The following is a 21,415-nucleotide window of genomic DNA, read 5'->3' on the forward strand; positions in this document are numbered from 1 at the left end:
GCCCCACACTCAGGTGACCCCACTTACCGCCTTGAAGTTTGCAGAGCTGACATTGAAGGCTGGCATTCCTAAAGGTGTGGTCAACGTCCTCCCAGGATCTGGTAAGAGCCGTGGTCGGGGGGAGGGCTAGGGCTTCTGACAGCTGGAGATGCAACTGGGCAGAGCAGGCCCTGCTGGATAGGGGCATGAGGGCAGAGCAGCCTGGGGAGAGCCTAGGAGGGCCAGCCTGTGGCGAAGGAGGACGCTTTTGTGGGAGAGAGCTCCTGCACCTGGAAGGGCCTTCGTCTTCAGATACCCCAGCTGAACTTGGGAATTATCTGTCCTTGCAAGTTTGAGAGAATTTTTCTGTAGAACATTTCAGGCTTAGAGCATTATGGGGAGGTCATACATGAATTACTCTTTAAGTTTCTATTGTGTTTAGTGGTCTAGTTTATGAAAAAGTCCTTTCTTGTGCAGATTTTAAATGTATTCGCATGAACTTGTATTTAATAATCTCTCATAATTTTTATCTCCTTTTTGGATTTTCCTTTTGATTAATACATTCTTTATAGTTTTCCTTTTTCTCTCTCTTTTTAAGTTGATTAAATTGGTGAAAAGTTATTGCTTGTCTCCATCCCCCACCCTAAAAAAAATACAGCTCCTTGATTTCCTTACCTATTCCATTGCTATTTTTATGGTTGTCCCTGCTTTTATTATTCCCTTCTGTGTTCTCCTGAGTGGTTCTTCTATTTTTTTGTAGCTTTTTAGGTTGAAAGTTTAGTCCATTAGTTTTTTTCTGGTTCAAATAAGGAAAGCATTTGAAAGAGTTTTGGTGATGGCTGGGCACGGTGGCTCACGCCTGTAATCCCAGCACTATGGGAGGCCAAGACAGGTGGATCACTTGAGAGGTCAGGAGCTCAAGACCAGCCTCAGATCCACATGGTGAAACCCTGTCTCTACTAAAAATACAAAAATTAGCTGGGCATAGTGGTGGACGCTTGCAACCCCAGCTACTCCAGAGCCTACGGCAGGAGAATCACTTGAACCTGAGAGGCGGAGGTTGCAGTGAGCCAAGATCGCACCACTGCACTTCAGCCTAGGTGACAGAGTGAGACTTCATCTCAAAAAAAAAAAAAAAGTTTTGGTGACACCTCACGCCTTGTCACTGACACTTTTATCATTATAAATGCCTGTGTTTATCTTTCATGATAATTTTTGTGTTAAAGTCAATTTTGTCTGACATTAGTATTCTCTCACTAGCTTTCATGTGGTTGCTATTGACGTGATATATATTTTTACATTCTTTTATTTTCAACCCATTCATACTTTTGAATCTGAAATGTGCCTTCACTATAGAACGTATAGTTGGATCTTGTTTTTTATCCAGTCTCATAATCTCTGCCTTTTGACTGGAGACTTTACATTAATGTTAATATTGATACAGTGGGTTTACCATTTTACTTTTCATTTTCTATGAGTCTCCTGTCTTTTCTCCCTCTGTATCTCCTGCTGTACTTTCTTTTGCATTAAGTGAATATTTCCAAGTATAACATTTTAATGCTTTCAATAGTTTTTTGCAGTCTACATTTTTAGTTATTTTCTTAGTAGTCTCTCTAGGACTTATCACATACTTAACAAAACCAACTTTAGATTTATACTAATTTAATCCCAGCAAAATGTACAAATGTTACTTCTGGATAGCTCTGTAATCCTCTCCCTGTTTGTGCTAGGGTCACTTGTGTCGTTGTTGTTGTTTTTGGACACATAGAACATCTATATATGTTACAAACCCAATAATACATTGCTACATATATTACTTAATATATATAAATTTTACATCTACTAAAGAAGCTGAGAAAAGAAATGAGAACAAGTATCTGTGTGTAGAGTTTATATGTTATCTGACTTTCAAGTTCTGGTCCTCTTCAGCTGGTCCTGTGGATTTGAGCTACTATCTGGCGTCGTTTACTTACTCCATTTAAGTTTTATTTGCACTTACCTCCTTTCTGCTTTTATGGTCCAATATTTTACATTTCTATTTGTTACCCCACAGTACAATTATGTATATAATCATTTTATGCAATTGCTTTTTAAATCAGTTAAGAGAAGAAAGCAAATAAAATATGCATCGATACTATCTTTCTATAGTTACCTAATTACCTTTACAGTGCTCCTTGCTTTTTCCTGTGGATTCCGACCGTTGTCTGTAGTCGCTTGCTTTCAGCTTGAAGAACTTCTTTTAGTATTTCCTGTAAGGTGGGTCTGCTAACAACAGATTATCTCAGTTTTTGTTTATCTGGCAATATCCTTATTTGCCTCTACTTTTTGAAACACAGTTTTGCTAGATGTAAGAGTCTGGGTTGACAGTCATGTTCTTTCTGCACTTTGAATACAGTCATGCACTGTCTTCTCCATCTGCCACACCTGGGGTAGAGCCTTCCCCTTATGAGTGAGGTCTGGACAGAGGAAGGGGCCTCAGCATCTTGGCCATAGTCACCAAAGAACTTAGCTTCTGCAACTGAGAGTTGGTGGAGATGAGCGGTCTTGGTGTCCTGCCCCTCCTGGTGGATGCCAGGTTCCTTCACTGGGAGTGAGAGGGAAAGGAGCGCTGCCTTCCTGGCCACACCCGCCTGGAGTGGAGCTTCCCCCAAGGGGAGGGAGCAGACTGTAGCTTCAGTGCCGCAGACCTTCCCTGCTCTTACTGAGATTCAGATTTTCTTGAAGAATGTTTTGTCTCATGCCCTTAGAAAAATTTCCAAGGAGTTTAAGTGGTTGTTTTTAGATCATCTTCACCAGGATGGTGGTTTCCCTGGGGAATTGTCCACAGGGCTTCTCAAGCTGGTCTTCCAGAAATGCACTCCTGCCTCATGCCATGAGCATGTTGTATTCATGTTTTTATTATTCTTAAATGTCATATAGTTATAGTTTTGGTCTTCTCTCTAATGCAGTAAGTAAAAAGAGATTTTAAAACAATTGCCACGTTGTTTTTTGTCTAAAATTTTGTTCTATTTCTGCTTGAAATATGTCACGATTAAAGACTATGGCCTGTGTGTGAATTTGCCAGGGCTGCTGTCACAAAGCACTGCAAACCGAGTGGCATAAACCACAGCAAGGCAGCGCCACACAGCTTGGAGGCTACGAGTCTGGATGGAAGGTGCTAGCACGGCCATGCTCTGTCTAAAAGGTGCTAGGGAAGAGTTCTTCTTTGCCTCCAACTAGCTTGTAGAAGCATCATCCCGATCTGTGCTTTTATCATGTGCATGGCATTTCCCTGCATGTGTATGCATCTGTGCCCGAATTTCCCAGTTTTATGAGAACACCAGTCATTTTGGATCAGGGCCCACCCCAGTGACCTCATCTTAACTAATTTTACCTGTACTGACTTCATCCCCAAAGAAGGCCACATTCTGAGTTACTGGGGGTTAGGAGGGCGACCTGTGAATTTCTGGCGGGTGATTTGGGGAGGCACAGTCCAACACATGACAGCTTGTAAAAATTCTGTTATCTAAAATGGAGAATTTTTATGGTCTCATATATGATATCTTTTGTAAATATGTCTTAAATAGCCTGAGAGAGTGCTATTATTATTGTTACTATTATCACTAGTAAGTAGACTTTAGAGCTACTTTAGAGCAGTTTTAGGTTGGTAGCAAAATTGAACAGAAAGTACAGAGAATCCCTACACAGACACAGCCCCCCACTACTAATATCCAGCAGTGGAAGGGTGCGTTTGTTACAATCAGTGACCTACACTGACACCTCATCATCCCCCAAAGTCCACAGTTTAGGGGTCACACTTGGGTTGTACATTCTGTGGGTTTTGACAACTGCGTAGTGACTTGCATCTGCCATTAGGTTATAACACAGAGTAGTTTCACTGCCTTAAGAATATTCTATGCAGTACCTTTTCATCTCCTCCTGTCTCTAAGCCCTGGCAACCACTGATTTTTTTCTTGTCTCCATCATTATGCCTTTTCCAGAATGTCATGTAATTGCAATCATACGCAGGCTTTTCATTTGGCTTCTTTCCTTAGTAATATGTGTTTGAGGTTGTTCCATGGCTTCTTGTGACTTGATAGCTCATTTCTTTTTAGCACTGAATAATATTCCTTGTTTGATTCACGTCAGTTATTTATCCGTCTACCTTCTGAAGGATATCTTGGTTGCTTCCAAGTTTTGGCAATTCTAGATAAAGCTGCTGTAAACATTCATATGCAAGTTTTGGTGTGGACATAAGTTTTCAACTCCTTTGGGTAAATACCAAGGAGCACAGTTACTGGATCATATGGTGAGAGTGCAGTTAGTTTTTAAACTGACTGCCAAACTGTCTTCCAAAGTGGATGTACCATTTTGCATTCCCACGGCAATGGCTGAGAGTTCCTGTTGCTCCACATCTGTGCCAGCATCTGGCATCATGAGGGTTCTGGATTTTGGTTGTTTAGTAGCTGTGTGGTGGTATCTCATTGCTGTTTTAGTTTTTGATTCTGTAATGACAAATGACGTTGAGCATTGTTTCATGTACTTACTTGCCATCTGTCTGTCTTCTTTGGTGATGTGTCTGTTTCTGTGTTTTGCCTAGTTTTAGTGGTTGTTTTCTTATTGTTGAGTTTTGAGAATTCTTTGTATATTTTGGATACCAGTTTTAGATATATCTTTTGCGAATGTTTTCTCCCCAAAACAGTGATTTAATGGGGAGTGGTAGAATGGAGTTAGTATCAAAATCACTTGTAGAGCTTTAACTGTGTATAGAGGGAGAATACAAGGGTCTTATTCCAAACCTGCTGAACTGGAACCTTCACAGGTGTGCCCAGGCATGTGAATTTTACAAGCCTGGAGGCAGGGGAGTGGTGGACATGGAGGGACTGGGTAGACGCAGGAGCCCTGGACTGAGTGAGTCATGGGATGGGGAAGGAGGGGTCAAGAATGACTCTGGTTCTTGGCTTGAACCAGCTGGCTGCAAGGAAAAGTTGTTTACTGAAATGGAGAACCCTGGAGGAAGAGCAGATCTTGGGGGAAGAATAAGAGTTCAGTTTCAAATATGTTGAATTTGAGAAGCCAGAAGACATCCAAGTGTAGATGCCGAGCAGGCAGAGGAGTGGCCAGTGGATCTGGATCCCAGAGAAGCTTGGCTAGCGAGGCTGACCTGGGGGGTGACGTACCTGAAGATGGCACTTGGAAGCCTGCGAGATCAGCTGAGCACACAGTGTAAACTAAGGAGAGAAGAGGGCCTGGGACAGAGCCAGAAGTGCTGGGTATTTTAAGATTAGGTGAGCAAAGGAGATGGAAAAAGAGCTGTCAGAGAAGTGAGAGGCAAATTAGGAGGGTGCAGCTTCAGAAGCCAAAACAAGAGAGTGGCTTAAGTGGGGAGCTATGCTGAGTCTGGGATGAGGCAGCATCAGGGAGCCCATTCCGAAGTCTCATTGAGATGGAGACTTGAGGGACAGAGAGGACTTAGCCAGGTTGGGGACAGGGTTTGTGCAGAGCATGGCTGAGGGCAGGTGTGTTAGAGTCTGTGATGCTCAGGACACCACATCCCTCAGGGATGTGATCAGGTGTCCGTGGGTCTCTGCTGGACATCCTTCGAGAGCTGAAGGCTTAGTGCCCTCACCATGGGGTCTGCCTGATGGTGGAAAGCCATGTGGGGAGTGGGTTGGTTTGCTTGGGCTACCATTGCAAAGCACCGCAGATCAGGGACTTCAGAAACAGACAGTTATCATCTCTCAGTTCTGGAGGCTGGAAGTCCAAGACCAGGGTGTCAGTAGCGTTGGCTTCACCCACAGCCTCTCTCCTGGGCTTACAGATAGCTCTCCACTCCCTGTGTCCTCACATGGTCATTGCCCAAATCCCCTCTTCTTAGAAAAACACCAGTCAGATCAGTCCTTCCCAATTACCTGATTTGACCTGAATCACCTGTGTCAAGGCCAGGTCTCCAAACACAGTCCCCTTCAGAGGTAGAGGGGGTGAGGATTTCACCATTTGAATCTGGGGGGACACAGTTCAGCACCTAACAGGGAGCAAGGCTCCATGAGCCCCAGGCACCATGGGGATCAAGCACGTGGGGAGCATTTTGAGGGCCCCAGGTCCTAAGGTGGATCTGTGTAGACATGGGGGTGGGCTCCTGCCTCCCCAGCACCAGGGGGACCGCCTTGATTCCCCTGTCCCTCCCACCCACAGGCTCCCTGGTTGGCCAGAGACTCTCAGACCATCCCGACGTGAGGAAAATCGGGTTCACAGGCTCCACAGAGGTGGGCAAGCACATCATGAAAAGGTGCGTGGCTGGGGGTAGGGCAGAGGAGGGGCTGCTGCGGGGTGCGCCTGCGACATGGCATTGCTATTCCAGGAGCTGCGCCCTGCTTCCCAAGCTCCAGGGCATAGCCACCTCCATGGCCCAACTGGGCTCTGTGCAGACGCTGAAGAGATGCATCTGCCTTTCTGACAAAGCCCTGAGGAGGCCTGTGGAGCCCAAGCCTGTGGAGCCCCATCAGATCAGCAAGGGGCTGGATTGAGAGGAGCTGAGAGTATAAAAGATGTCGATTTCAATAACTGAGCACCCACAAAAAGTGAAATCACTCATTAATAGGATATTTGGGGTTTTTTTGAGACAAGGTGTTGCTCTGTCACCCACGCTGGAGTGCAGTGGTGCCATCATAACTCACTGCAGCCTTGACCTCCTGGGCTCAAGTGATCCTCCCACCTCAGCCTCTCAAGTAGCTGGGACTACAGGCACATGCCACCAAGGCCAGCTAATTTTTTGTATTTTTCATGAGACAGGGTCTCATTGTGTTGCCCAGACTGGTCTCAAACTCCTGGGCTCAGGCAATCCACCTGACTGGACCTCCCATCTCAGTGCTGGGACGACAGGTGTGAGCCACTGTGCTCTGCCTTCATTAAGTTTTTATATTGATTTCAAGCTGAAGTAATATTTTTGATTAGTTGGGCTAAATAAAATATAATACAATATATTTTTAGGGTTAATTTCACTTGTTTCTTTTCCATTTTTTTTTTTTTAGTTGGGATCTTACTATGTCATCCAGGCTGGAGTGCAGTGTCGTGATCACCGCTCCCTGCAGCCTCTGCTTCCCAGGCTCATGTGATCCTCTCACCTTAGCCTCCTGAGTCACTGGGACTACAGACACGTGCCACTACACCTGGATAAATTTTTTACTTTTTGTAGAGACGGGGTTTTGCTATGTTGCCCAGGCTGGTCTTTAATGTGGCTACCATCAAAAAAAGTCCCATCGTCTATGCAGCTAGTGTTTGAAGCTTTCATTCTGTTTCTATGGACAGAAGTGTCATCCTTGGACTTTGGCCTCAAACTGACTAATGTCATCTCCCTGGCTCTGTCACTAAACTACAATATGACCTGGGCCATGCCCATCCCTTGGGTCCCCCACCAGTTCCATTTCAGTAGTTCGACAGTGCAGGGGTTCTAGTCTGCATCACTGACAAGCCAGGAGAGCTAGCTGGGGCCAGATCACAGGGTAGTAACTGGAGCTCTGACTGACATTGGAGCCTGCCCCAGCCCTGATGCTGAACTTCTGGGGGTGGATTTTGGCACCTGCACTTTGAGTGACATGGGTGGAGGAATGGGGTAACTGCAAGTGGTCACAGCAGATTTGCCTCTCCTGATTCAAAAGCCCGCTGGTCTGTTCCTCTGAGGTGTGTAGATTGTAGTCACATCTGAGCACACGTGAGTGAAGTCCAGGGTGAGGGCTCAGGAAATGTCAGCTCTGAGCACTCCAGAGCTGGACAGAGGGTTTGGGTGGCAAGATATGTTGATCTGCCTCACCATGGTAACCATTGTACCATCTATATATAGCTCATGACATCATGCTGTAGTGGGGCATGTGGTGGCATGTGCCTGTAGTGCCACCTGCTCAGGAGGCTGAGGTGGAAGGATCGCTTGAACCTGGGATGTGGAGGCTGTAGTGAGCTGAGATCCCACACTGCACTCCAGCCTGGGCAACAAAGAGAGCCTGCTCAAATAAATAAATAAATCAGAACAAAAAACAAAACTACCTCAATTTGAACATTTTATTCAAAAAAAAAATAGCTAGGTGTGGTGGCTCACGCCTGTAACGCCAGCACTTTGGGAGGCTGAGGTGAATGGATCCCTTGAGGCCAGGAGTTTGAGATCAGCCTGGCTGACATGGTGAAATCCCAACTCTACAAAAAATACAAATAAATAGTCAGGTGTGGTGGCACATGCCTACAGTCTCAACTACTCAGAAGGCTCAAGGAAGAGAATCACTTGAACTCGGGAGGCAGAGTTTACAGTAAGCCGAGATCACACCACTGCACTCCAGCCTGGATGACAGAGCGAGACTATCTCAAAAGAAAAGAAAAGAAGAAAAAGGCTGGGTGCTGTGGCTCATGCCTGTAATCCCAGCACTTTGGGAGGCTGAGGAGGGTGGATTACCCAAGGTCAGGAGTTAGACACCAGCCTAACCAAGATGGTGAAACCCTGTCTCTACCAAAAAAAAAAAAAAAAAAAAAAAAAATTAGCTGGGCATAGTGGCACATGCCTCTGATCTCAGCTACTCAGGAGACTGAGGCAGAAGAATCACTTGAACCCAGGATCATGCCATTGGACTCCAGCCTGGGTGACAAAGTGAGTCTAAAAAAAAAAAATAATGCTATGAACATCAAATATACACAGTAAAATTTATTTCAAAAAAAAAAAAAGAAGAAGAAGAAGAGCAAAGCAGAGCCCTGAGCAGCTTCCTGCCCCAGCATCCCTGGTTCCGCTGCTTCCCTCTTCCCAGGTAGCCACATCACCCGGGCCTGCAGCTGAGATGGGGGGCCGTCTCCCTGGGTGGCTCCTGCAGAGGAGGCCTCTCTTCTCCAGTGGAGCCTCCTGCCTGCTGGCTGTTAACTGAGTATCCAGTTGAGGACAGCATCCCTGCAGTGCATTTCTTGCCCACTGATGTGATGTGTTCATGACTCCCAGCCTTTCTCTGTTTGGTCTGCCACAAACGGGGAGGTGCCAAAGCCTCTGGGCCCCTGCAGCTGTGCCAGTGGATGGTGCTGTTTTGTATTCTTTCATTTGCGCAGTACCAGCTGCGTGCAGGCACTGTGCTCAGCACTGGGACTGTAGTAGGACTCAGATGCGTGCCTGCCCGGGTCCCTGCCACCTGGGGACCCAATGCACCTACCTGCCCTGGAGGGACCGGCCCCACCAGCCCTCTGTTCCTTGCAGCTGTGCCGTGAGTAATGTGAAGAAGGTGTCCCTGGAACTGGGCGGGAAGTCACCCCTCATCATCTTTGCTGACTGTGACCTCAACAAGGCTGTGCAGATGGTGAGGGCCGGGCCTGGACGGGGCAGGGACAGCAAGTGGGGGCAGGGACCGTGGGGACCAGGAAGCCCTGTCTCTGATCCACAGTCACACTCACACATTTAGCCTCGATGGAGTCCATGGTGTCTCCACAAGCATAGCATGGCAGTCAGCAGGCCTGGGGAAGAATGACGTGTGCCCTCCAAACATACTTCCCAGGAAGTTTCATAACTGCCAGGATAGCTGAGATCAGCTGCCTGTAACACAGGTGTGTGTGTGTATTACATATGTATATGAAATCAGAAAACACATGCCACAGCTCCATCTGTCCTGAGATAAGCATGGCAGCCTTCTCCGTCTGATGAGAGGGCAAATCAGATGTGTTGATCTGCTTCACTATGGTAACCACTTTACCATCTGTATGTAGTCCATAACTTTGTGCTGTAAACCCCAAATATACACAATAAAATGTGTTGTTTTTTTTTTTAAATAAAAGAGCAAAGCATAACTCTGAGCACTTGTGCCCAGCCCTGCTGACAATGACCCTCTCTGCCGGTGGCCATGTTGTATGTGCCTAGCTCCACCACTGACTTGCTGGGCAGCCTTGAGCAAGTTACCTAACCTCTCTGGTGTCTGTGCTCCCACCTGTGGATAGGAACCATGGTGATACCCACCTCCTGGGTGGTTGCAGAATGAATATGTCTGAAGGGCTTAGATTAGTGGCAAGTGCCATGTAAGACACATGTCAGTCCTTGTTCCCACCATTAGTATTGTTGATGCCTTGGTCCTGTCGCCACTCCTGTGGGAGCAAACCAGTAAGGCCATGTTCAGCCAGGTCCCCAAATATGCCCCCGACCCTATCTAAGTCCCACTGTGCTGTGAAGGATGGCATGACACCCTAGCATGGGTGTGAAAGGAAGTCCAACCTCATTTGGTGGAGAAACTAAGGGAGGCAAGGGCCTTGTTCATGGGCCCGGGTGAACCCATGAGCCCTGGGATCCAGCTAGGCCCTGTGCTGAGCTGGAGATGGGGCTGTGTCATTGGCTGTGCAGTCCCAGGTTCCAGGAGAGCCAGGCTTGATCATGGCTCTACATCCTCCCCTGGCTCTCCCCCCGGGGGCGAGTTTGAAAAAGCAGGCTGCCTGGGGCCTCTGAGGGTCTTTGCTCTGGAGTGCCAGGAGTTCCCTGGCCAGGGCTGCCCCACCCCACACCCCTCACCCACTCACATTGGGGCTGCCTGCCTGTGTCCTACCTCTCTGCCCTGTCACCCGCCACCTGCTCTGTGCTTACACATGTGCCCTGGTACCTCTCCCCTCAGCTCCCAGGAGTGTAGGCTCTGAAACAAGAGTCGGCACACCCTGGGACGCCCCAGGGAGCCCACCCAGGGTGCAAGAGGGTCTCAGGCAGGCCAAGGCTCATTCCCACTTGGTCCCCATGCTCTGCAGTGTGGATGGCAGCCTTGTCTTCCAGTGGTGGGAGTCAGGGTGTCGGGTCTCTCGTGGCCTCAGGCCTCAGCGTCTTTACTTCCCACACCATTACCTCTCACCTCTCCTCTCGGGGTGACTGAGGATTAAGTGGGGCCCATGGGAGGAAGTCAGGACTCATGGGTGCCTTCCTTCCCAATGCGAAGGGGTGGCTGGGCCCTGGCAGGGCAGCGGGCTGGTGTCCCAGGAGGAGTCGTGACCTGGTGTTCTTGTCCGTTCTCCGAAGGGGATGAGCTCTGTTTTCTTTAACAAAGGAGAGAACTGCATTGCAGCAGGCCGGCTCTTTGTAGAGGACTCCATTCATGACGAGTTTGTGCGGAGAGTGGTAAGTCCGGCCCCAGGGTCTGCGGGCTTCTGGTTCACTGGGACAGCAGCCTGGCTGGAGGGGGAGGGGAGACAGAGCAGGTCAAGTGAGGCTAGGCTCCTCCTGGAGGGCACTGCCCACGGGGATCAGGTACCCACAGTGGGAGCTGTGCTGTCTTCACTGGATTTTATTATTTCACCAAGAAATAGCAGCCCTGTGGCTTAAATTGACATCACCAAAAAGGGCCTGTCTTGGGTTGGCTCCCTAGGAGTGGAGCCTGGGGCAAGAATTCAGTGCTTGTGGTTTACTAAAAGCGGGGTCTTAGGTGAAGCCTGGAAGGTGAAGGGACCAGAGGAGGACCGGACAGAATGGAGCAAGGGCCTGGCCTCAGGACAGCCTGGGCCTGACCGTGGACAGGGGCTCTGGAGCACAAATCTCCCTACACAGGAATGCTGCTGGAGTCAAGTGGCCAGGTTGTGGGCCCCTGTGGCAGGCAGGCTTGGCTGTGGGCAGCCAATAGTGGACAGCAGCTCCCATCAGGCTCCACAGCCACCTTGCATGGCCTTGGGGATCTGCTGGGCACTGGACAGTATCTCCCACCAGATTTATGCACTCACTCAGCCACACCTGGAAGAGCAGGCTTGATGCTGGCCTCGGGACAGATGGGTCGTCCTGAGTCCCCTTGGGAGGTTTGTAATGCCTGACTTCTCAGTTCCTCAGCTGGTTGGCTTCATTCTCTCCAAGTGGCTCAGATGTGGTAGGGATATGGAGCTCACGGTGCCAGCATTACATTCTTACCACATGGAGCCAGAGCGGGACATGACTCCTTCCCCACCAACTCTGTTAGAAAGCACTGTGGTGTTGACACGAGCCAGGCCCCAGCCATCCGTCATCCAGGCTGTGATACCAGGGGTGGAGCAAGCTGAGGTTGGCTTAGCTTCCGCAAAGAGCCCGTCCCCCACCCCCAGGTCCTGGAGAGCAGTGTCTAATCCCAGTGGGTAGCAGCAGGGATGCGGGAGAGACAACCAGCAGCCTCCATGTGTGGTTTCAGACAGATGGTACCTGGGAAGCCAGGGAGAAAGAGGGCCTGTGAGCTGAGGGTTGAGGGAGGGGTCCCTGCAGGAGAGCTAGCGCTGGACCCAGGCTGGTGGCTCAGAGTCTGGAAGAAATGGGAAAGGGAAGGACTTTGTAGGAGGGGCTGGAACAGCTTTTGCTTTGTAACAATGGACCCTTAACACGGAGTGGCTAGAAATGACAGCCCTTCCCTCAGCTCATGGTTCTGTGGGTGGCAGTGGCAGTCTAGGCTGAGGTTCACTGAGGCTCGCCTGGGTTCGTCACAGCTTGCCCAAGCATCTGCAGTGAGTCTTGGGGAAAGCGGGGCAGCAGGCAGCTTCTTGGGACAGCTGCCCGTGGCCGGGGGGCCTGCATTCTGCAGCGTGTGCTGGGGCGTGTTCACATGGACAGTGGCAGGACGCCTGAGAGTGAGAGCAGAAGTTGAAGGGCCTCTTGGAATGCACGAAACATTGCTTCCATGCATTGTGCTGCCAAAGCAAGTCACAGGCTGGCCCAGGTTCAAGGGGTGAGGAAACATACCCCACCACATCATAGGAGGCAGAAGCTCATCTTCCGTGGTAAGGGAGCTGCCTGCCTGGCCAAATGAGGCCTGTTGCCACGATGGGCCTGTCACAGGAATAGTGGGACCAGGATACAGACCCGGGAACTACTGGAGATAAGGTGGTGGTCATGAGGGGATGGTGGCTGCGGGGTCACAGAGCTGTGCACAGAAGGTCCTGTCTGTTGGTCTTCCAGGGAGTCATGAGACTTCCACAGTGGGGTGACTACAAGGGCCAGAATCCCAGGGATAATTCTCAGGACAGTCACAATCCCAAATAAAGGAAGTGAGGCTAGCATTCAGCAAACTCAGTAGGCTGCTTGTTCTTTGTATCCAAAAGAGATTGGGGTGTGGTTTGGGTCACCAGTACAGGAGCAGAGAATGCAGAACAAAAGCAACCAGGCTTGTGGAGACAGAACAGTCAGAGGCGCTCGGTGGTCCCTGGTGGCAAGGGCAGAGGGGGGCTCCCGAGTGCTCGAGTCCCACCGGCGTCTGATTAGGGCTGATTGGGGGTACAGAGTTTGCAAGATGTGAGATATACTGGCCTTGGAGGAGAAGGGTCAGCAGACTAGAGTGTTGGGCCCCTCCCCTCCACTTAATTTCTGTCCCACTTTGGCACCAGGGCTATTGCAGCAGGGCTGGTGTATCCCACCCACCCCACATCCTGGAGTCCCCCAGACAAATAATTCTTTCATCTTCTTGGTCCAAGAGGCTGGTGCAGGACCAGAGTGAAATACGCCTGCCTTTCTCCTCCGCACCCACACCCCTGTGCACCTTCATTCCCAGCCCATCTGTCACCAGGCTCCCGTCTCCTTGGAGACTTCTGTCCCTCTGCACATAGGAGCCATTTGGGATTTCGGCCTGGAAGGTGGATTTGGAGTCAGAATTCGGAATGCCCTGAGGCTGGAATAGAGTATGGACTTTCCTCAGGGGTCAGGCGTGAGAGCTGGGTGAGGTGAGGATGATTGTCAGAAACTGCGGCAGCACAAGCCACGCCTGACTTGGAGGACTTTCTGCAGGTAGAAGAGGTGCGGAAGATGAAAGTGGGCAACCCCCTGGACAGGGACACCGACCACGGGCCACAGAATCACCATGCCCACCTAATGAAGCTGATGGAGTACTGCCAGCGTGGCGTGAAGGAAGGGGCCACGCTGATCTGTGGCGGGAAGCAAGTCCCTCGGCCAGGTGAGTCAGAGTGCATCAGGCCCGCTTGGGTCAACTGAGGCAGCAGGACTTGTGGCCTCTGGTTCCCTGTCCAGTTGAACTGGAGACAGCTAAAGGCCCGGTACCTGCACAGTCAGGCTGCAGCCCCACCTGGGACCTGGGATGGACGGGGCCTTGGCTATTTGGGCACCAGCCAGACCCAGGAATGGGACGAGCATTATTCAGTGCTGGTTTAGTCAGTATTGAACTGGAATCTGACTTGCCCTTACTGTCCCTGCAGCCTTGGGATTCTCTCCCCCATAGATTTCATGAGACTAGATTTTGTGATTTTCCTTCTACTTCACTGGCTGTTACCTCTCACTGTTGCTCCACCTGTCCCCTCAATGCAGATGCATCCCTGCCTGTCCTTAGCTTGGAGTTCCTCTCATGTGGGCAGTTTGCCTGTAGGATCTCTCCCCTGCAGCAGCTCAGACCCTACCAGATACAGGCCTCCAGGCTCCATGCCACCCAGAGCTCCTGACCACACAGCCAGGGGCACTGGACATTTCACCTGGATGTCCCACAGGCCCTTCAAACTCGATGGCCATCACAATGTCCCAGCCAGATTTGAGCCCAGACACATACACCTGCTGATCCAGGGCCCTCTGTCTGATTGAGCCACCCAGGCCAGAAGTGCAGCAGTCACAGGGATGGACTGTTGGTGCTGCTGCCAGGGGACAGGTGCCATGACTGTCTTCGTCAACCCTAGCTCCTTCATGCCTAGACCAGGCTTTGCACAGAGTAGGTGCTCAGTTAATTTGGTGGCGTGAAGGAGGGAAGGAAAGAAGGAATCCTCGACTCTTGTCTTTCTGTGACCCCTATTTAAATTTTGTACCTGAGTCTGTCGAATCTGAGAATCGTCCCAGTCTGGGTCTCCTCCGCCTCCCTGCCGCTTGTGCTGGCTCCCTGCATCTTGCCTTGCTTGGCGTCACAGGAGCCTCCCAAGTGGCCCTGCGAGCCTGCAGATCCTTTACTCACACAGCTGCCAGGTCTAGTGACCTCTCCTCCAATGTTAAGACCTTGCAGCAGTGACCCACCCTCCTGCGGTGCAAGTTCAGACTCCTTGACCTCACAGCCACTGTCCTTCTTGGTCTGTGCCTGACTTGCCCGTGACCTGAATTGCAGCCACATTTCATCCTCTCCAGAGGCTTCTCGTGCTTTCTTGGCCTCCATGCATTTGTTGCTGCTTGGCCTAGCAGAGTTTCCCAGCATTGCCACCTGGAGAACTTCTGCTTCCTCAGCTTACAGGACATCCAAGCACGGGCATGCCATGTCGCAGGGAGCCAGGCACCACACACCTCAACAGAGCTCTCGTGACCATTGCACTGCTGCTGTCCCTGTCCACTTACCCTCTTCCCACTCCCGCTGGACTGCAGGTTCCATGAGACAGGTAGGGTAGGTGGAGTGTCACCAGGGCCCTTGCAGGGCAAGGATGGCCGGGTTCAGGATTGGTGGGAGACAGTGTGATGGAGGCCCTGTGCCAGGAGCAGGGCTAGGGAGCTAACAAGGGGTACAGCAGCATCCAGGGACCAGTAACAGTGGGGAGCCATCACCCCACCCTGGAGGTGACACAAGAAGGAACAGAATTCCTGCAGCCCAGTGAGGGGCAGAGCACAGCATGGGGCTGCCTTCTGGTGACCCAAGGACCAGGAGACCAGCCCTCAGGGCCCAGAGGGGGCAGGGGAGAGTACAAGGTAGTTGGGGAGGGGACAACAGAGAGGTGGCCAGCACGGCTCACACGCCCCAGCAGGAGTGGTGTGCAACTGTGGAGCGAACATGGGCCACACTACATAAACCACTGTGCATACACATGTGTCACACTTTAAGAATTGTAGGCCGGGCGCGGTGGCTCATGCCTGTAATCCCAGCACTTTGGGAGGCCGAGGCAGGTGGATCACGAGGTCAAGAGATTGAGACCATCCTGATCAACATGGTGAAACCCCGTCTCTACTAAAAATACAAAAAATTAGCTGGGCATGGTGGTGCGTGCCTGTAATCCCAGCTACTCGGGAGGCTGAGGCGGGAGAATTGCCTGAACCCAGGAGGTGGAGGTTGCGGTGAGCCGAGATCGCGCCATTGCACTCCAGCCTGGGTAACAAGAGCAAAACTGTCTCAAAAAAAAAAAATTGTAATCAGTGTTAAAATATCATTTATAAACATATGAAAAATATTGAATATTTTACTAGTTAAATCACTTTTTACTGTTTTTTGAAATTTTCTCTTTCTCTAAAAACTAGAGTGAGAAAATTCCCAGTCTGTTGATTATTCCTAAGTCAGGCAGGATTGAATCTCAGTGAGGTCAGGCAGGACTGAAGACCTCAGTGCAGCAGGTTCTCAGGGCTCTGTCTCTAGAGAAAACAGAAAGAAAGTATTTCTGTTGTCAGAAGTGCTTCTGCCCTGGCAACCAGAGCCTGTAGGGACTGCATCCAGGGTTGGGACTAGGTGGTCCCTTCTTGACAGCATGAAGCTGGGCCTTGATAGGCACCCCAGGAGGGAGGAGGGAGGGAGCCCCAGGAGGTCCCAGTGTCCAGAGCTCCTCCCCCTCACTTTCTCCTACTCCACAGCTTGCAGCCACGAGGGCCAATGGCACAGCTGCCTGGGAGGTTTCACCTGCCAAAGAATCTAGGAGGTTTTAGATTAGCTGTCACCAGAAAAGCTCAGGTCTTTGCTTTGGCCATGGGTTCTGGCACTAGAGTTGGACGGACTTGGGATCAGGTCTCAGCTCTGTCACCTGCCAACCTGTAGCCGCATTTCCCTCAACAGCATTCAGTTAAAAGTAGGGTGAGACCCACATCAAAGAACATACCAGGTGAGAGAGCCATCTGCAGCATGGCGACACCCATCACACGGGTGCCACGATCTGGTGCTTATGCTGGGTCATCTGCAGGTGGCCAGTGTGGCCCAGACCCTGCTGACAGCAAGGCTGGACTGTCAGGCACTGTGCCTCCCACGTGCAGCGGGCCTCCATCTCTCTTGCAGGGTTCTTCTTTGAGCCAACCGTTTTCACAGATGTGGAGGACCACATGTTCATAGCCAAAGAGGAGTCCTTCGGGCCCGTCATGATCATCTCTCGGTTTGCTGATGGGTAGGGAATCCTGCCGATGTCTCAAGGGCCCTGACTCTCTTCCACATGTTACTGGGGTCTTCGTGTGGGCTTTAGGAGGTAGTCCATGGGCAGCCAGGAGGAGAACTCAGACGGGGTGCAAGCCGTGGACACCGCCTGGGTTGCCTGTTGAGTCTCCATATCCCTGAGAGGAAAGCCCTGTGACGTGGGGCTTTGAGTCCCCCTGTGAGCAAAGGCAGCTCCCTTCCTTTTCCTCGTTCCTGCCACGTGCTCTGGCATGTTTCTTGCAGCCCTCTGGGTTCTGTTCTAAGGTCTGTTACTGTGCACTAAACCACCCCCACACTGAGCGGCTTGGCATAATCACAGAGATTTATTTTACTTGTGATCAGGGTTCAATGAGGCAAACTCATCTCTGCTTTGTGAGGTGCCTGGCCTCAGCTGGGGTGACAGAGCAGCTGTCTTCATGCTGCTGGGGGCCTCCCAGGAGGCTTCCTCTGTGTGGCAGCCTCGGGGTTGCTGAGGCACCTGGTTCTCCCTCGGAGGCCAGGTGGAAGCCAAAAGGCTCTTTATGATCGAGCTCTTTAGAATCCCAAAGCATCCCTTCCACCACAGCCTATTGGCCAAGCCAGTCACCCAGGCCAGCCTGGGCTGGAAGGAAAAAACTGGACTCCACTTTCGGTGGGGGTGCCGAGGCCCCTGCTGTCACCTCTCAGGCCTGCCCCTTGTCTCCGTAGCACCTTGGAGCAAATTGCAAAATCATGCCTCATCCTCACACTTTACTATCCAACTATCAAAAATAAAAAATTAAAAATAAACCACAGAAATTATCATCATATGGTATCAGAATAAGAGACTTCACTGCCACCTAACCAATAAATATTTTTGTAGTAAGTCTCCAAATCTCTGATGTCTGGTGAATGCCCAACCTGCCTAGGGCTTGCCTGGGTCCTTCTGTGTGTGAGGACCCAGTGGCCCCTCTCTGGGCCCCTGCTCCCAGTCTGTGGAGTAAAGGGCTCACCCCAGGATCCAGGAGCCCCTGTGGTAGCTGCCTGCATGTGGGCCTCTGGCCTTCCTCCTTGCTCGCAGCCCAGCCTGTCCCCATCATGCCCTCTGCACTGCAGCCCAGCACATTATCTCCTCTGGTCTCGTGTGGCTGGGGTGTGGAGCGGGCTAGGCTCTCTTCTGCACCTCCCACAGGGAGTTCTTCCTGGACTTTCCCTCCAGGGACGTGGATGCCGTGCTGTCTCGGGCCAATGCCACGGAATTTGGCCTGGCTTCTGGCGTCTTCACCAGGGACATCAACAAAGCCCTGTATGTCAGTGACAAGCTCCAGGCAGGCACTGTGTTTGTCAACACATACAACAAGACTGATGTGGCCGCTCCCTTCGGAGGATTCAAGCAGTCTGGATTTGGCAAAGATCTGGGTAAGCTACTCCTGCCTGTGACGTTGCTTTCATTTATTCATTCAACAAATATCTGTTCAAAACCACTCAGTGCCAGCTCCTGTCCCAGATGCAGGGATGTAGCCTTGAATACAATGGCTGTCAGGGCTTGCTTCTTACTGGGAGGGGGCATTTGATAAGTCTGTGAGCAAGATGCTTGGGAAGGGGTATGCTGTGAAGAAGGCAAGAAGAGTGGCCTGTGGGAGACACTCTGGCCAGGAAGCAGTGGGGGCCTCTCTGGCGTGGTGGCACCTGTGCTGCCCAGACCTGCATGGCAGGGAGGAGTTGGCTGTGAAGACCCAAGGGTACGTGTTTCTGGCTGAGGGTTCAGCAGGTCCTTAGGGGAACCAGCTTTGGTTGTGGAGCTGCACAGAAACCAGAGTGGCGGGAGTGGGCCAAGGGGCAGCAGGAGGGAGGAGAGGAGGCCTGAGAGGCAGGTAGGAGCCAGATCAAGGGTCCATGAGCCATGATCAGGGGCTCAGCTTGCATCCTTAGAATGAAGAAGAGCCATGGGACCGAATTTGCCCCCGAGTGAACATCATGGGTGTTGTGAGTCTCCCAGTAGAGATGAAGTCACTGAGGCAGCAGCAGGCGGGTCCCCCCGGCACACAGCATAAGTCCCCTGGTGCTCTACCCATTAGGTGGCGTAGAGTTCTGCTCTGGCCCTCTCTCCCTGGGCTGCTCCGAGCCTTGGGCTTTGTCTTGCTCTCTCAGCAAGTGGGACTAGACAGGTCTGATGGGCAGGCTTGGCAGGGGCAGCTGGCAAGGTCCAGGGGAGCTGTGTGCTGTCTCAGAGGTCCTACCTGTCTCTCCAGGCTCCTGTGCCAGCCCAGGGACCACAGGGAAAGTCATGCTGAGGCTGGGGTCAAAGGGTGGTCACTGTTTCCAGTTTTCTCTCCTACCCTCATCTTTCAAGTCCTGCAGAATCTCCCAAGGGTGCCTGTGAGAGGGGCCCACGTGTGTCCACAGGGCTGGGCTCACAAGCACACACGTGTAAGCTGGACACTCCTGCTCCCTCTGTCCCTGTGGGCCTCCTCTTCCTGACTTCTCCCAGGCCACCTTCCTTGTGCCCACCATGGGAATCTATGAGGCCCATGGCCACCCAGGGAAGGTTGTAGCTGCCAAGTCCCCAGGACATGATCTGGGCTACTTACGAATCCTCCCTGCATTCCCCCAGCTCCCTCCCAACCCTGGTCCCTGTGTCCTGCTGAGAGAACCAGCACCCTCCTGGGACAGGCCCACAAGCCAAGCCTTCCAAGCAGCCCTCCTGGGCAGGCCCAGGACCTCAGAGGAACATAGCAGTGGCATTTGGGACAGTGCCACTCCCGGGGCCAGCCAGAGCTGCTGGGAGGCTGTGGGGCAGCCCCAGACCTCACACTTGTTGTGGGGCTGAAATGCACCAGCCACATAGCACTGCTAAGGTCCGGGGCCTCAGGGCACTGTGAGGTATCCCCTTTTCCCAGCCACAGCGTGATGCGGACGCAGCTGGGGTCAGCCATGGGAGAAGAGATGGGCCAGTGAGTCCCAGCAGTAGCACTAAGTCTCTCTCCCCTCTTCTGTCTGAAGGGGCTTCCTGCTGTCCAGACAAGGCGGTGGGAGCCAGGGAAGATTCTTAAATGGTTGCCTCAGATTGGCTTTGTATTCTAGGGGTCTTGGCCCACTATCCACTGCCAGGGAGAACCTGGGTAAGATTTGACCTCACTGGGCCTCAGCTCTGCCGAGGGATAAGACACTCGCAGCCCCCAGCAGTGCCCTGCCTGTGGTGGGAGCTGCTGTGACCTTTGTGGTGTCTTACAGGAGAGGCAGCTCTGAACGAGTACCTGCGGGTCAAGACGGTGACTTTCGAGTACTGAAGAAAGGTCTCTGTGAGAAGAAAGTCCCTGCCCCTCCCTGGCGGCCGGGCCCCTCCCTTTCGAGCCCGGGTGTACAGCACCTCCCACCTGTGGGGACAGTGGAAACCCCGCTGCCTGCACCCCACATCAGCATCTCGGATGACCTCTGTCCAGTCAGAAGCAGCCCTTGGCTGGGTGAGGCATGCCCCCTACCCAGGGAGAATAAAGCTTCTGAAGAGAGATGTCTACATCTCTGTGTCTCTCTGCTGCACCCGTGGGTGTTCCTGGGTGGGCCTGGAAGTTGTGCAGTCACCTGGGTGTGACGGTGTTGCTTGGCCTGGGAGAGCCAGATGCCTGGGGAGAAAGACAGGCCCACCACTGAGGCCTGTTCCCACAGGGCCACCCACTGGCAGTGGAGGGGAAAATGAAGGCCAGCCCTGGGCTAGGGCTGCTGCCACCAACCTGGAATCCAGTTGGGTAAGATGGAGACTGGCTGGGAACCCCAGGTGGACACTGTGGTGGCAGAATAACAGTGGGAAAGTGGAACAGACATGAGGAAAGGTGTGAGCAGGCCCAGGTGGGCAGATGCCCATGTCAAGCTCATAGTCAAGCCCTCCCTATTCCCCAGACCTCCCCCGTGGTCCCTCTGGGAACCTGGAATCATTTCTTCCTTAGAGATTTGTCCCATCAGGGTTTTAGTAACAACAATAAACATAACAGCAGGAAACACTATTGAGCTCTCACTACACGTGAGGCACCATGCTGAAGGCTCTACCTGGATCACCTCATGTAATCATCAAGCCTATGAGGGAGGCGCTGATAGTGTCTGGACTTTACAGATGAGAAGACTGAGGCTTGATGACTTTCTCAAGGTCAGCTTGCTGTGAAAATAGTAATCCTCTGTTATGGCAGCTCATAACTAACACACTTATTTTCTCACAGTTCTGGAGGCTGGAAGTCTGAGGTTGAGGTGCCAGCAGGATTGTGTGTGGTGAGGCCTCTCTCCCTGTCTTGTGGATGGCAACCTTCTTGCTGGTGTACTTGTGCAGAGGGAGCTCTCCCCTGCCTCTTTCCCTTCTCTTCTAAGGACTCTAGTCCTATTGGATTAGAGCCCCAGCTCATAACCTCACTGAATCTTTACTGTCTCCTGATAAGCCCTATCTCCAAATAGAGTCACACTGGAGGCTAATGATTCAACATATGAATGTGTGGGGACTCGAT

General features: G+C 51.6%; 1 protein-coding gene across 3 annotated transcripts in view; it reads left to right on the plus strand.

Moving 5' to 3' along the window:
• ALDH1L1 (aldehyde dehydrogenase 1 family member L1) overlaps positions 1 to 20,434 on the plus strand; it is a 113,031-nt gene extending 92,597 nt beyond the window's left edge. For 2 of the 3 annotated variants that reach the window (XM_064362115.1, XM_021667039.2), the window contains 7 exons: positions 14 to 101; positions 6,154 to 6,247; positions 9,179 to 9,278; positions 10,964 to 11,062; positions 13,673 to 13,838; positions 16,836 to 16,941; positions 18,145 to 18,701. In XM_064362115.1, coding sequence (XP_064218185.1) covers positions 14 to 101; positions 6,154 to 6,247; positions 9,179 to 9,278; positions 10,964 to 11,062; positions 13,673 to 13,838; positions 16,836 to 16,941; positions 18,145 to 18,499 — 1,008 coding nt within the window. In that variant the 3' untranslated portion in view covers positions 18,500 to 18,701. Of the gene's footprint in view, positions 1 to 13; positions 102 to 6,153; positions 6,248 to 9,178; positions 9,279 to 10,963; positions 11,063 to 13,672; positions 13,839 to 16,835; positions 16,942 to 18,144; positions 18,702 to 20,159 lie in introns of those variants that run through there. The other variant, XM_012475792.3, reaches the window with a different exon arrangement.
• Positions 20,435 to 21,415: the final 981 nt, after the last annotated feature.

The sequence above is a fragment of the Aotus nancymaae genome, unplaced genomic scaffold, assembly GCF_030222135.1.
Source record: "Aotus nancymaae isolate 86718 unplaced genomic scaffold, 86718_ANA_hifiasm-v0.15.2.pri h1tg000046l, whole genome shotgun sequence".
Classification (NCBI taxonomy): Eukaryota; Metazoa; Chordata; class Mammalia; order Primates; family Aotidae; genus Aotus; species Aotus nancymaae.